At 46.3% G+C, this 16,207-nt stretch overlaps 1 protein-coding gene across 1 annotated transcript in view; it reads right to left on the reverse strand.

Annotated features, from left to right (window-relative positions):
• PRRC2A (proline rich coiled-coil 2A) overlaps positions 1-16,207 on the reverse strand; it is a 41,781-nt gene that overhangs the window by 22,059 nt on the left and 3,515 nt on the right. The window contains exons 2-6 of the mRNA XM_083600278.1: positions 4,404-4,572; positions 3,909-4,086; positions 3,695-3,794; positions 1,734-1,806; positions 1,244-1,387 (exon numbers count right to left, since the gene is read on the reverse strand). Of these exons, the coding sequence (XP_083456404.1) occupies positions 1,244-1,387; positions 1,734-1,806; positions 3,695-3,794; positions 3,909-4,086; positions 4,404-4,515 (607 nt within the window). The 5' untranslated portion in view covers positions 4,516-4,572. The remainder of the gene's footprint in view (positions 1-1,243; positions 1,388-1,733; positions 1,807-3,694; positions 3,795-3,908; positions 4,087-4,403; positions 4,573-16,207) is intronic.

Consider the following 16,207-nt stretch of genomic DNA (forward strand, 5'->3'; position numbering starts at 1 on the left):
ATTTTTAACTACCGTATTTTTCGCACCATAGGACGCACCGGACAATAGGACGCACCTTGTTTTAGAGGGGGGAGAACAAGGGAAAAAAATTATTCCGCTCTCTGCCCAGCGCCCCTTCAGCGAAGTGGCAGGAGGCGCTGCGCAGAGAGTGGGAGAATTTTCCCCCTCTTGTTTTCCCGCTCTAAAACAAGGTGCCGTTTAAGGTGCGTTCAGGCGGCTACCTTGGAAGCCTGGAGAGCGAGAGGGGTCGGTGCGCACCGACCCCTCTCGCTCTCCAGGCTTCAGGTTCCTTTCGACCTGCTCTTTGGGGCTGGCGGGGGGAAGCCCACCACCAGCCCCAAAGAGCAGGTCAGGGAGCAGCGGAAAGGCGCAGCGGAGAGGCTGCTGCCATAGTCACGCGTCACTTCTCCAGCTGGGAGAGGGTCGTGGGGCTATGGCTTCTTTAGCCCCGTGCGCGCTCTCCCGGGTGGAGAGGTGACGCGCGCCTATGGAGGCTCCTGCCATAGCCGCGCGACACCTCTCCAGCCGGGAGAGGGTCGCAGGGCTATGGCGTCTTCGCTCCATAGGACGCACACACATTTCCCCTTCATTTTTGAAGGGGAAAAAGTGCGTCCTATAGAGCGAAAAATACGGTATGTGATATGTGAAGTGGGGCTTTGTTTTGTCTGTCCTCCCCGTCCCTCCCCCTACGGGACCGCCTCTCCTGGTATGCCCCACGGAGGATCTTAAGGTCCACAAATGACAACGTTTTGGAGATCCCAGGTCGCAAGGTGGTTAGATTGGTCTCAACTAGGGCCAGGGCCTTTTCAGTACTGGCCCTGACTTGGTGGAACGCTCTGTCACAAGAGACCAGGGCCCTGCGGGACTTGACATCTTTCCGCAGGGCCTGCAAGACAGAGCGGTTCCGCCTGGCCTTCAGTTTGGACTCAGTCTGACCCCTTATGTTTCCCTCCCCTTATGGTTTTGATAAGGCTGCATTTTAAATTGCATTTTAACCTGTATTTTAAATTGGGTTTTTCCCCCTATTATGTTTTTACTGTACTTTTACTGTAGTTAGCAGCCCTGAGCCCGGCTCTTGCCAGGGACGGCGGGGTATAAATAAATATTATTATTATTAGCATCATTAGATGTCCCCATGTGACAGAGAAAATCTTCTGGCAATGGTTGATAATGGCAATGCTCCCCCCCCCCCCAGCTCGCTCTGGGGCCCAGAAACAACAGATGCTTGAGCAAAACCACTCACTCTGGGGGCGGAGGTTTGGTCCTGGCCCATACGACGCATCGGTAGTGTCCTTTTCTTTGCCAGCTTTGTCCTGGTCGCCAGCCGCCTGCAGGGTCGGAAATTCCTCGCGAGAGAATCGCGACAGTAGGCTTGATCCCTTTCCACCTTGATGACAGAGAAAGAAAGCCCAGGCCTTTACAAGGGCCTCTAACACATCTGGGGCGATGGCAGCACACCAGAGTGTTGAGCACCAGGGGGTTGGCCTTTTTGTTGGTGGCCCCATATTTCTGGAATACCCTTCTCCAGGGAAATACACGTGCGGCTTTCTCTGCTGGTCTTTCCAAGAAGTTTGATGTGCAATGTTTCAGGAGGGGCAGCGAAAAATATATATGCTGTTATAATTTTTTTAATAATAAAATAAATGGTGGTGGGAACTGAAACATACTGATTCTCATCTCTCCAAAAGTCTGAGGTCCTAGCTTCACACAAAATTAGTTGGAAGACAGCTTACCATCTCCTTGCGCTCCATGGGTAACGCTGGCCTGCGCCCAGGACTTTGCCCCGCTTGCTACTGTAGGGGGATTCTGGAACAAGAGGAGGGTGGGAGGTCAAAACCGACTGACCTTCTCGCCAGCTTCCTTTTGTCAAGCGATCTCCATAAATGACACAATCTAAAGGTTCACGTTGATTCATTAAGAAAAACCCCACAAATCTCACGGTTAAATCAACCCAGGTAAAGGTAAAGGGACCCTTGACCATTTAGGTCCAGTTGTGACCGACTCTGGGGTTGCGGCGCTCATCTCGCTTTATTGGCCAAGGGAGCCGGCGTACAGCTTCCGGGTCATGTGGCCAGCATGACTAAGCCAGTTCCGGCAAACCAGAGCAGCGCACGGAAACGCCGTTTACCTTCCCGCCGGAGCGGTACCTATTTATCTACTTGCACTTTGACGTGCTTTCGAAGTGCTAGGTTGGCAGGAGCAGGGACCGAGCAACGGGAGCTCACCCCGTTGCGGGGATTCGAACCGCCGGCCTTCTGATCGGCAAGTTCTAGGATCTGTGGTTTAACCCACAGCGCCACCCGCGTCCCACAAATCAACCCAAGCGTGGCTCAAATGCCTTTAGAATAGGGGCAGCCAACACAGTGCCCTCCAGAATGTCTATCATCCTGAACTATTTACAGTGATGGTTAGGGCTGATGAGAGCTGGAGCCAAACAGCATCTGGGGGCACACTGACTTCTCCTGTTCTAGTAAGTAGCAAGGTTGGCTAGGGAGTTATGGGGCAGCCCTGCCCCTTGCTGTCCAGTTGTTAACATGGGTTTGGTTTTGATATAGCACTAGACTATGGCTGGGGAGGCCTCTGGGCTGAATCAGTCCTGTCTGCTCTGACTCCTCAACTGAAGTCTGGTTTCATCTGCCCTGCAGTGATGCAGCCACACTACAAGGAGAGAAGAGTCTGGCAGGCGTGCTCAAGCCCCGAGGCCAAGCCATGTCTCAGCTGCCACACTCAGTGGCTGGGCCTCTAAGCTGACTTGCAAATGTGCCTGGTCTCACTCTCCCCAAGAGAAAGGAGGACAAGGCAGACAGCAACCTGGGAAAGAAGTCGAGTTTCCCAACCCCTGGATTAATGAGCAAGCCTTGGACTCATGAGCAACCTTCTCCTCCTCTAGTGTGCCCACAACTGAGGCTAGAAGCTTTTGTTATACGGTTAGTTACCCGCTATGCCCAAACCCAGACAAACTGTGATTAGTCTTAGCAATGTTTTAGGGAAACAAGGCAACTTCAAACAGTCTCATGATTCTAGCTTGTTTTCATAAGGCACGGGTCATGTTAGATCTGCACCCAAAACTGTGACTAACGCTTCGGCTCACTAAGCTTGAAGGCTTAGTGCAACTCAACTGCAGGCTTCCAGAATCTCATGACAGCTGTGCTGGAGGAGGAGGAGAAGGAAGCACGTGAACCAGAGGCTTGGGCATGTAATGCTAAGCCATAGTTTAACACAATGTCCCAAACAGTCACAGAATGAGCGACAATAAAGCCCAACTTTCTGCAAAAGCTTCGATGCCAGGAAAAAAACAAAAACAAAAAAAACTATGCAAAATCTGGACCATCAGTTGGGAACCATAGCACATCCATGCCAGAAACTGCAATCTGGAAGCAGGAGAAAGGCTGTCTCTAAGAGGAAAGATGGGAGGTGCTTCTTAGCCAGTCCTGAAAGAGTCCTTCTTCTGATAAGCTCCTGCCTCCTGGTAGATGAAGGACTGCACCCATGCATGGATCAAATGGCAATTAAATAGGGAGAGAACTGGTGCTTCTGCTGGGGCCAAACAGAGGGGAGAAGGGACTGGAGCTAGGAAACCATGGCTCTTTGCAGAAAAAGCATTAGGATCTGTTAGGCTGGAAGCTGATCCACACAACTGTCCAGAAGAGGAGAGCTTCTGATTGGGAGCCTGCAGTTCTTGGCCTGGATTTACCTCGGGGGCTGTTGGGGGTCGTTTCGGTGGGTTTGAGGCAGACGTCTGTGAAGCCGGCGGCGACTGCGATTCCGGCGGCTGAGCTGTCGAGGCATCGGTACTGGAGACGGGAGGAACGAAGACGCCCGTTGAAGGAAAGGTTGGTGGAGAATGTGCCTTCCTCCTCCCCACCACCCGGAAAAGCAGCGTCTGCGCCCCCCTGGCTCCCTCTTACCTCTTTGGGTCTGGCTGTTCCTGCTTGCTTGCCCATCCTGTCCCGTCTTTCGGCACTAGTGAGACGTTGGGGTCATTGCCTTTGTTCTCCGCTTTTAAGCTTGGCAGGTTTGCAGGGGGTGGCATGCGCCGGGCAATGGCAACTTTACCGAGACTCTGCAAGCCATGGCGGGGAGTAACTGTAGGGGAAGGAGGCGGGGGGGTCAGGCACAGTCCTTGAAAGCTCCGCCCTCTCCCACCTCCCCCAGCAAAGCTTCCCTTACCAACCCCACCCCTCCCATGAACTGCTGCAACTACCAAGAGCTTTCTTGCCAAGTCCCAAATTGGTAGTTTCAGATGTACTCAAGGAGGGAGCAGCTGCTCAGGGCGCTGCGAGTGCCATCAAGGGGGCATCAGAGACTAAGCACGTTCATCATGGCAACCGCCGCCTCCTTTGAGAATAGCACTCAGAAGAAAATACTTGCCCTCCCCCCCCCAAACAGAGAGGTCATTTTACCTGTGGGTTTCTGTGTTTCTAAGGATTTGCCCTTGTATGTATCAAACAAGTTGAGTGACGAATACTTTTTTCCATCCTTCCCCTTTGCTGTTTGCCCCAAACGATCTGACATTGCGCTGTAAGGTCATTGAGTACGATGGTTCCTCCTGGCTCCCTGCGAAACGTGCCACTGTTGGGAAGAGGTTTGGGGAGAGTGAGAGGACGAAAGCTCAATAGTCCCAACTCCATCCTTCCCCATCGATCGACAGCCACTTCTTTTAATAGCCAAGTGACAACAAGCTCTTTCCTGTACAGACCCTACATGTTATCCGGAGCAGACCCTACACGTTATCCGTGTAGCCCATTCAAGTGTAGTAGAGACATCTCCTATGGTCACTAAGAAGAGCACCCAGGCTGGACTGAGAAGTGCAACTGGGCGGGGTGACCACCCCATGAACCCCATCTCTTTTGCACTGTATCTTTTAGATTGCTAGCCTAAAGACACAGATTTACTAGTGATCATTGTGAGCCACCTGGGAACCTTTTCCAGGTGGAAAGGAGAGTGGAAGTACTTTAAATAAATACTTCCCTGGGTCAAACATTCCATGAAGCCAGGAATGCCTTCAAGAAGGCAACATCCCACACTTTCAACTGCAACACCTGGCAGCAAACACAGGATGGGGCTCCATGCTCCCCAGTTTTACAGGAGCTCAGGTAACCCCACCCCATTTACTTATTTTCAGGTATTTTAAAACTGACTTTCAAGTCTAGTCTCCCGAGAACAACATGCAACAAACAATATACTACCCCATTAAAAGGGTTTTTTTTTAAAAAAGCCACAGCCCTGCTATCCACATATCATGTTGAAACAACCAGTTCAAAATACTCAGCTACAGAAAAATGTAATTTAAAACATAACTAAGCCCAGCAAACCTATGATAAGGACAAGGAAAAACCACCAGCAGAATACAATACCACCTTTGAGTTAAAAACCAGAGAAGAGATACATTTTCAGACGTCTGTCTCTTGGGAGGGAATTCTTACAAGGTAGGAGCCACCACTGAGAAGGCCCTCCTCTCTCTAGCACCTGCTAGCCTAAGTCACCTGGGAGGCTGGCCAATGAGCAGGACCTTCAAAGCTTATTGAAGAACAGCTTACTCCCTTATCAAAACCACAATCACATTTACAAGCTAAAGGAACTGTTGCTATGGACTTTGTTTAAAGGAACTGAGCTATCCCCTTGGGTTCCAATTAAAAAGCCAAGTACTATTCAACCACTTGAATACCGACGACACATATTTGCATAACATTGCTGGCGACAAACTAATCACAGTTGTTAAATCTGTGTTTCATAACTGTTAACTAATTTCTATTTTTTTTTTTTTTGCAATTGACCTAAGTCTCTTTCCATCACAGTTCACCTGGACAAATATATCTGAACAGCCAACCCCATCCATAAATAGGATTAGCAACATCTGTCAGGGATTGTTTAGGATTAAATGAGTCCCTTTCCACCCAACACATACACACCCATGATTATTTAACAGGACTCTCACTTTTCCCCTTGAAGCTCCTACACAGCTAAGCAGAGGAACTAGAGAGACAGAGCTGCATGTTACAGCGTTGTTAAGAGTGTCGCACACCTTCCCAAAGGTTCAACATCACAAGGCAGGTTCCAAGCATGGAATTTATGTAGCGTATGACTCTAAACAGGGGTCAGGAGAGAGAACAGTGATTTCATCCTATCACACCTTAACCTACATAGAATATTTGTAATGCTTGCCTCAGAAGTGAAATATTTCCCCTATGCTGTCTCATTGACCTTATGTTCAGCTTGTGGGATTCCTAAACACACCTGGTTGGTCACTGAGGCAAACAGGATGCTAGACTAGGGCTCTTCCTATGTTACAGAATAGAGAAACAGGCTTTGATTCACTGCTTTTGTTAAGAGGGCCATGTACTGAGTTAAAAAACCCCAAAAGCCTAAAATTTAACGAAATGCCATTTTCAGGGTTCTTTTTCCCCCCAGCGGCAAACTTGAATCTTTTTTAAAATAATAATACACAGTGCTGTACTTTACAAACTTATTTTCCCACATCCCCCAAATGGTAACAAATCATTTTAAGCAATACAAACATCAGAACATGCCCTTAGCTTGCTCTTCAGAGTGAAGTTGAGAGGAACCGTCAAACGAACTGAATGCAAGATCTCAGTGACGGGCGCAAAGTTGGGGGCAAGCAAGGACAGGAGCTTGCCTGGGACACTGAAAGGCTTCCACTTTCACCGGGAAGATGGCAGCAATAAGACCAGTCCTTCAACAACTCTGATGGTGGAACACACACTCTGCAAGGACAACGGAAAAAGGGCAAGGGCAAGGAAGACGTTGGGAGTAATGAAGCTGCCTGATTTAGTGTCAAACTGTTAATCCAGATGGCCTAGGACACATACTGTGACCTGCAACAACCTTCCCAGCCTGCTACCTAAGCTGAATTCAGCCTTAACAAGGAATCACAGAATGGAGAGTTCGACCGACCTCCTGCAATGCAGGAATCTCAACTAGATTATACATGGCAGATCACAGCTAACGAATCCCTGACACTCAGCCATCCAACCTCTGATTAAAAACCTCCAAGGAAGGACAGTCTGCCACCTTCTGAGGGAGTCCGTTCCACTGACAAAGCAGTTTTTACTGTCAGAAAGTTCTTTCTGATGTGTAGTTGGACTCTCCTTGAAGCCATTGTTGGGATCCTACCCTCCAGAGCAGAATAAAACAAGCCTGTACCATCCTCTATATGACAGCCCTTTAGATATTTGAAGATGGCTATCATCTCTCCTCGCAGTCTCCTCTCTTCCAGGCTAAACATACCCAACTCCCTCAATCGTTCCTCACAAGGCTTAGTTTCCAGACCCTTGATCATCTTGGTTGCCCTCCTCTGCACACGTTCCAGCCCGTCAACATCCTTCTTAAAATGTGGTACCCAGAACTGAACACAGTATACTCCAGGTGTGGTCTGACCAAGGCAGAATAGAGCAGAAGCTGCCTTCTACAGTGGGCTTATCCACACTTACCTTTCCCCCCTGTTCTTTCCAGGCAGAGGTCTGTGCTTAAAAATTCTGTGTCTGAGCGCTGGGCATTTTTTTTTGGAGGGAGGGAGCATTCCACGCAAAAACCACTCTTTAGTGCTCAATCAGAGCAAACATCAATTTGGGTTTTCCACGGATTGCAGTTTGCTCCGAATGAGCTTTAAAGAGCAGGTTTTCGAGGGGGAAAGCTCTGGCAGCAAAGTGCTCAGACCTAGAGCTCTAAATGCGGACCGTACCTGAAATTTAAGTGTGGCTAAGCCCAGAGTCAAGCCATTATAGTTTCTCCAGCCCTTCATTGTCTACTCTGCCTAACAGCAGACAGGTCTATCACAGCCTGCTCCCTGAGATGATTTAAGAGGAGATGCCAGGCCTGAGTAGGGGACCTTTGGCTGACAGGGAGGGCTGGGGAGACTGAGGGGAAGGAGAATTTGGGATGATACAGAAGCAAGGGCAAGTGGGAGAGGAAGCTGGTGCGAACACAGGGGTGGCATGTGCATCCTTTCAGTTCTCTACACCAAACCAACAAGGTTTGAGATGAGTTGTTCCATTAAGCTGCAGCTCCATCTCCTTTGAAGGGCATCTGAAACAAACCACAGGAAGCCATGTTTTTTCAGCCTCTAATGTTTAAATCAGATTTCATAGTTTGCAAAGCCAGAACGTCTACCCTGATAACAGAACAAATAGAGATGACCAAGCTCTTCAAGAAGTCCTTGATGGGAAAGATCCCTACATCCTTCATAAGCTGCACAATGACACCATTAGGAAACTATGTCTAAATTTAAATGATTGACTGCGGGGAGGGGGTAAGCAGCTTCTAACCCACAAAGCCATTATTCTTCAGTTACTGGAGCAAATCCTGCATTTACAACTGAGTGTGGTCTGGCAGCCTTTTGGAACTGCATGTATTTTTGGCCCACCGCCCTCCCTTTTGCATGACATGCCATCATATGAACGATGTCGTAGTTGCACAAAGTGGGTGGGTAATATTCACGACAGATCTGTTCACCCTGAGCTGTTCGAACAAGTGGAAAGATTGTTGGCAACCACGTGGCACAATTTACTGTATTATGTATTGTTCGTTTGTAGTTTTTATGCATGCGTTTTAGCCATAAGGCGCTGCCCTGATTTTGTGAAGGGAGGTGAGAGATAATTGGTCAGTCAGATTTTTTACTGATTAGAGCAAAAGGCCATAACCGGTACAGTTTAGTCAAAATATTATAAAGACACCAAAGGGAGGTGCCCCCTTGACCTTGGCAGGTTTTGGTTCAGCTTACCTTAGGAACCTGTGGATTCCTGTTTCCCTCTGCAGGATCAGGTCATCATACGATACTCTGCTCTGGAATCCTGGCCTTTGGTGGTAAGGCTGGCAAATATGAGGAGCAGGGCCATTTTTTAGCACTCACTCTATGGAACGTGGCCCCTAGGATGGCCATTCCAGACCCAATAAATTGTGGCTTTTAGAAAATAATCTGTGGCCTCTAGACTTTGGAATTACTGGTTGACTTCCTTGATTTTTTAAAATCTCTCTTCACTGGTTGATACTCCTGTGGCCTTTTAAAAAGTAACAGTAGTGCTTTAAAACTGGGATGTTGTGCATTTCTAGATCTGTGCCACATGCATCTGCTATTAAATGCCTTGAGGACCACTTAAGGTCAGGATGGTGTGATTTTTTAAAAAAATATTTTTTCCAATCAAATTGAAAATATGTAAAGCTAGCTGGCAACTACTGGCTGCTTGTTTGGGCTTTGCTTACCTTTGCAACTGAACTGCCCATTAAAGGGAGAGCAAACAAAACCACTCCCAGAAGAAAAAGCATAATTAATCAACATGGAAGCAGCTGCAGTCAGCGGCTGCAAGTGTAAGGTAGTCTCTGCTTCGCTTTCTGCTAATCCCAAATTTGTTTTCTAGGGTGGCATAGGTAACAGGAATCCCATCAATGAACCCTAACGACCACGATGGCAGAAACACATTAAACAACATTTGCAGGGTCTGCAAGCAAAGGCCAAATAGGCTTCTGTACATGGGAGGTTCTTATTTTTCCTTCCTGATCTCTAGTTCCAAGCTGGATGAAACTTTGGGGGCCAAAACAATCAAAAACCTCTCAACCTCTATATAAACAAGTTATTGGATGGCTTGGCAGTTTGGAAGCAACCACTTGGCAGGGCTCTTTTGCCTCACACAACCCCTAGTCCTTTACTCCAAATTCCCCTACAACGTCTATACAGTGGATACCTCTGGGTGCAAACGGGATCCGTTCCGGAGCCCCGTTCGCATCCTGAAGCGAATGCAACCCGCGTCTGCGCGTGTCGCGATTTGCCGCTTCTGCACATGCACGTGACGTCATTTTGAGCGTCTGCGCAAGCGGCGAAACCTGGAAATAACTTCTGGGTCATCACGGAGCGTAACCTGAAAATGCTCAACCTGAAGCACATTTAACCCGAGGTATGACTGTACTGGGACGCGGGTGGCGCTGTGGGTAAAACCTCAGCGCCTAGGACTTGCCGATCGTATGGTCGGCGGTTCGAATCCCCGCGGCGGGGTGAGCTCCCGTCGTTCAGTCCCAGCTCCTGCCCACCTAGCAGTTCGAAAGCACCCTTAAGTGCAAGTAGATAAATAGGTACCGCTCCAGCGGGAAGGTAAACGGCATTTCCATGTGCTGCGCTGGTGCAGGCTCGCCAGAGCAGCTTCGTCACGCTGGCCACGTGACCCGGAAGTGTCTCCGGACAGCGCTGGCCCCCGGCCTCTTAAGTGAGATGGGCGCACAACCCTAGAGTCGGACACAACTGGCCCGTACGGGCAGGGGTACCTTTACCTTTACGACTGTACTAGGGATGAGGGTGGCGCTGTGGGTTAAACCACAGAGCCTAGGACTTGCCGATCAGAAGGTTGGCTGTTCAAATCCCCGCGACGGGGTGAGCTCCCATTGCTCGGTCCCTGCTCCTGCCAACCTAGCAGTTCAAAAGCATGTCAAAGTGCAAGTAGATAAATAGGTACCGCTCCAGCAGGAAGGTAAACAGTGCTTCCATACGCTGCTCTGCTTCACCAGAAGCGGCTTAGTCATGCTGGCCACATGACTTGGAAGCTGTACGCCGGCTCCCTCGGCGAATAAAGCGAGATAAGCGCCGCAACCCCCGAGTCGGCCACGACTGGACCTAATGGTCAGGGGTCCCTTTACCTTTACCTATGACTGTACTACTTGCCATATTGTGCCTGCTACTATTGTAGGAATAACTGCTTTTGACAAGAACGCAAACATCCCAGTAAGTACACCATGCAAACGGAGCGGAAGTCACCAATTTAGAGAAAGAACAATGGCTAATGTTCCACCCCACTCTTACAACCCCATCACACTGTAGTGTGATTGAGGAAGTGACTCTAAGGCAGTCAATGCAGATAGGAGCAGGCCAAATTCTCAGTGCCTCCCATCAAGTTCTATGTTGTTGTTTTTTAGGGGGACGGATTTCATTGGCTGGGCCACAGAACTCTCCATCCCTCCCCTACAGCGTTAGAAACTAGCCAGGAATGGGTCCAGCTGTGGCCAAGAGGAGATCTGGATGCCAGGTAGGCAACTGGGGAAAGCAAAATGCTGCTTAGAGAAGGATCTGAAATATTTTCCTCAAAGAGTGAATTTGTTTTATTCTGGATTGTTTTGTTTGATGTTGAATGTGTTATAAAACCACTCTGAGATTTGTTTTTTAAATATAAAGCAACACAGAAATGAAATTAATAAAAAAACCCACACAAAAAAGGGACTTAAGACATCCCATTGTGGTGACTGTAACCTAGATTTAAGGTGCCATTTGGCAATTAGCTTATATACCTGAGTTTCTGTTCCCCAACCTGCCAATCTTGGGTGATTTTATTTAGCTTATATCAAACACACAGAACTGCATGTTTTGAGTGTCAGGAGGTAGGCAGGAAAACAAATGCGCCACTGCAAAGGTTGGCAAAGATTTAAAATGTCATAAGAGGAGCATTTGCATCTTGAAATGTGAAGTCATGTAAGCTATGGCTAACTCAAAATACAGTTTGTGTTGGGAATAAATTAACTTTTTTTTTTAAGTCAGCATTTCAACACCACCCTTACCTTGGAATTTTGGTTTGGCTGAGGTTAAGATGGCCTTGCTAGTGACTAGTTACATATTAGCAATCAAAGGGGCTCATTTCTGAAAAGTTACATTTGAAAAGAAGCAAAATTGCAATTGTCACAGAGGAGTATACAGTCCCTAATCAGACTATCACACTGCTGCCCATTTAACTCCTTAAAAACCTGGAGTCACGAAACATGCTTTACTGTATTAGAGATTTGCAAACTTCTAAATGCCCTCCCCCAAAAACCAGCAAAAAACCACTCCATTTCCCCTCAAAAATTGGAAAATAAATTATTTGCTTTATGAATGCTGAATTTTTCTTAAAGACTAGGTGCTTATATATTTAGCCCCCCCCCAATTTCTAAAACTGTAACAGGAAGACTTTTATGCAAGCCCATGTACAGTATCAGATTAGTGCAATTCCTGTACACAGAGGACAAGCAAGTCCTGAGTTATACACTGAGATTGCAGCTCTCAAATGCAAGAGCAAGATGCATTTCTGCTCTTGGAGGCCACACCCTTTGTCACAAGAAAAGGAAGGAGGATTCAATGCCCTCTATGTCTGTGGCCTTCCTCTTGTTGGTGGATCTTGACTAGGCTCCAAAGAAATAGGAATGGGAGGAAGTACAGGGAAATATAACTTTGCTGGCATCCAATTCGCGCTGCTGCACATCTGTTGGATCCATGATCCAAAGGCAGAAATGTTAAGCGAGGAAAGCATTGCTCCTGCACTTGCCTCGATTACAAAACAAGCAGCACACTTAGGACTCAGTGTTGGAAAGGTATTTTCAAACACTGCAGGTATTTGACCAAGGAATGCAGTCTGGGATTCTGCCAAGCATACCTCTCCTGCAACATGGTGGCAAGGTCTTTACACAACCCAACTCCCTTGCTTCCTACCCACTTCAGATTCACCCAACTTCTGAGGCATGTGAAAGAAACTGGTCTATTTTTGGAAGTACTCACACCAAATCAAGAAATAAGCTGACATGTGAAAGGGGAGAAGTTTGTTTCAATCTGGGCAAACCTTCCCTTTCTAGAACTGCAAGAGAAATATGATGACAAATATGAAACAGCAGAAACCGATAGAGCTAGCTTAGAAAAAGAGAATGATTAAATTTCATGTAGCGTTCATCTGAGTTTTGTTTCCCCTTCCTCCTTTTCTTAGCTATTATTATTTCTGCTTGATACTGTGGAAGACTGGAGAAGACATAATTTTCAGAATAATTATCTGTTTTACTATAATGTTGGGATGCTTCGGGGTGTGTGTATGTGTGATATGCCTTCTCCTCCCAAATTGGCAAAACCAAAGAGATGCTGGGCTTCTTACTGAACTGCAGCTTACAGCTCCATTTATAACCAAAACTTAAAATAAAATGTAATTTGTAATTACAGTGGTACCTTGGTTCTCGAATGGCTTGGCTCCCAAATGCTGCAAACCAGGAAGTAAGTGTTCCGGTTTGTGAATGTTTTTTGGAAGCCGAACATCCGACCCAGCTTCCGATTTGAGCGCAGGAAGCTCCTGCAGCCAATCGAAAGCTGTGCCTTGGTTTTCGAACAGTTCCGGGAGTTGAACAGACTCCTGGAACGGATTCAGTTTGACAACCAGGGTACCCCCGTACTGTCAGAATGAACTACTTTTAATATACCACACATGATGCCAAACCAGGTTATACAAAATGAATTTTGTCTTCCACACCCATTCTGGCTTACTGTATGGTCTCATTCCTGGAGAAAGACGTGACTCTCACTGAGCACGTGAGCCAGGGTTTTGATGTGTAGGGTGCAGAGGAGAAAACCAAGCCCTATGAGGAATGGTTAAGGGAGCTGCGTATGTTTAGCTCAGAAGAAGACTGAGAGGTGATAGAACAGGGTTGTCGCATGAGAGGATGGAGCAAACTTGTTTTCTGCTGCTCCAGAGGATCCAAACCAATGGATTCAAACTACAAGGAGATTCCAACTAAACATTAGGAAGAACCTTCTGATGGTAAGAGCTGTTTGACAGACTCCCACAGGTGGTGGTGGACTCTGCTTCGTTGGAGCTTTTTAAACATAGGTTGGGTGGCTTTTTCTCAGGGATTCTTTAGCTGCAATTCCTGCATTGTAGAGGGTTGGAAGTAGACCCTTAGGGTCTACTTCCAACTCCACAGTTCTATAATTCTATGTTCCTAAAGGAATAAAGTTCTTTCAATATGTATAGGGTACATAATAAAGAAGCGTTACACTTTTTCAATTTGTCCAAAAAAAAATCCCAGTCCCTTCACCCAAAAAGTTTTTTCTATGGTTTCTACATTTATAGAAATTTTACCACTCTAAACACATCAGTGGCTATTTGCAACTAAGATCTGTCCCAGTCTAGTACTAGGCCCGAGACTAGATATACTGAAGGAGTACAGTGGTACTTCTGGCTATGTACTTAATTCATTCCAGAGGTCCATTCTTAACCTGAAACCGTTCTTAACCTGAGGTACCACTTTAGCTAATGGGGCCTCCCACTGCCACCGCCACACGATTTCTGTTCTCATCCTGAGGTAAAGTTCTTAACCCAAGGTACTACTTCCGGGTTAGAGGAGGCTGTAACCCAAAGTGTTTGTAACCTGAGGTACCACTTTGGTGAACCCCGTTCATTTCCCTTGTTTATGAGAATGAGCTGAGTTGCGCACATCCTCCTCCTATTACTGCACATGTGAGGGGAGAAGCTTCCAGGCCTGGTTGATGGCAAACCAACACCCAACTATGGTTTGGTGGCATGTCAAAACACAGCTTGCAAACAGAATTACACATGCGAGCATGGCCAATCAAAGGCGCTTTCAGAGTAACCATCTGGGTCTAGCTAGCTTTTCCTTCATACTGCAAACAACAGGGTTTGGACCAGTTCAGTGTATTACAGCTCAAGTAGACACATCAGCTGCTTTTATGGTATATGAGGAGGTTATTTGGTTTCAGAAATGGCATGCAGTCCATGAAGAACCAACTCAACCTCTTTATCATAGAACTTAGGGGACATATAATCATAGAATTGTCGAGTTGGAATGCACTGGTGCATTAACATATTAGCCACCTGCTCTATTAACAATAAGCCTTAATGCTGCTGGGTTTTAATTGTGTTTTTATCTTTTTGCCAATCACAGCAAGAAAAAGCTGATGGGCACATTACAGCATGGAAGCTGTAATGTGCCCATCCACAAACTGAAGGAACTTCACAACCACGTTATCAGAGAAAGAGCTAGCTCCCATGAATTTATGGGAAAACTCATGAAGATGTATGGTAATGCTACTCAAACACACCACCCAAGTCATGGGGTATTACACTACACTTAAGCAGCTCCTACACCTACCCAATACAGCAGGGTAAAAATGGAAGGGTGAGTGGGTCCAACACACACTCAACTTCCTGGCCACTAGATACCAAAACTACCATCAAAAAGTGAATTCTGCACCTAATGCCACTGACGACCAATGTTTTACCTACACACATCAAAACCACCACCCCACCCCAAATATAACCTCAAAAATTACTTTGCAGGACAGCAAACATTATCAAGTCAGTTTGCAAATGAAAATTAACACCAAGACTACTGATGGATTATTTCTTTTGACTCATCATTTTTACAGAATGAGTAATATTTGCTATGATGTACACCTCTTGCTTTTTATGTGTCAATCCTAAAAATGTAACTCAGCTACAGGAAAAGGGGAGGGCGAGTCTTTGACACATTGTGTTAATAGATATACTGAGGAATACATTTAAGATTCCAGTGGCGGTTAATCCATTACCAGGCACATGTCACAGTTAAGGCCTCCTAACATCTAAATCATAATTATGCTTAATTACAAGCCCCATCTGTAAAGTGTCATCTTGAAAGAATAAAGGCTCGAAAGAGCACTGTACTATCATCAGACTACTGGGGGCACTATCAATAATGACTGCCACTCTATTGGTCACCTAGAATCATATTCACTTATAAACACTCCCGCAGAACTCACCGTACTGAGAAATCTTCCCTTCCACAATTTATTGTTTTATTTAAAGATGACAAAGTGAATCAACGATGCTTCATAAAACAAAACAACAAAATTTGGGTGTAAAAAAATTGAAAATTTTAATCAAACATCATGCAATGTTTAAAGTCAATTTATGCCAACCGATGCTGTAAAAAGATGTTCTGGCCATAATTCAATTATGTGTACACAGCCTGTCAGGCAACCAGCAATCACACTCCATCAAGTATTCAGGGAAGAGGGAGGCTCTAAAGGTAGCCCCCCCCCCCAGCTTCTTCTGTCAAATAATGCTTCTGTCAAATAATGCTATTCAGCATTATTTTCTTATATCCAACCATAGTTGGATTAGGCCTGGGACCACTTGCACAGCATCCATATGACCATGCAGGTGCCCATTAGATGGATCAGGGCAATTGTGTTTGCAAATGACTTACATATATAAAAAACAAAATGTATGAATTTGTATGAGCACATTACCTTATAAAGTATCCAATAATGCACATCTATTAAGAACATTTGGACCACTTCACTTGCCTTATGCTAAAAAGCAGAGGATTCTGACCATAGATAGGATAGATTACTACTGTTCTGTTATCAGAGTTAAGATAACTATGAATTGATGTTATTTTAGTAGGATTTTCTTTTAAT

This window comes from Podarcis filfolensis (assembly GCF_964270895.1).
Source record: "Podarcis filfolensis genome assembly, chromosome: 2".
In the NCBI taxonomy this organism is placed as follows: Eukaryota; Metazoa; Chordata; class Lepidosauria; order Squamata; family Lacertidae; genus Podarcis; species Podarcis filfolensis.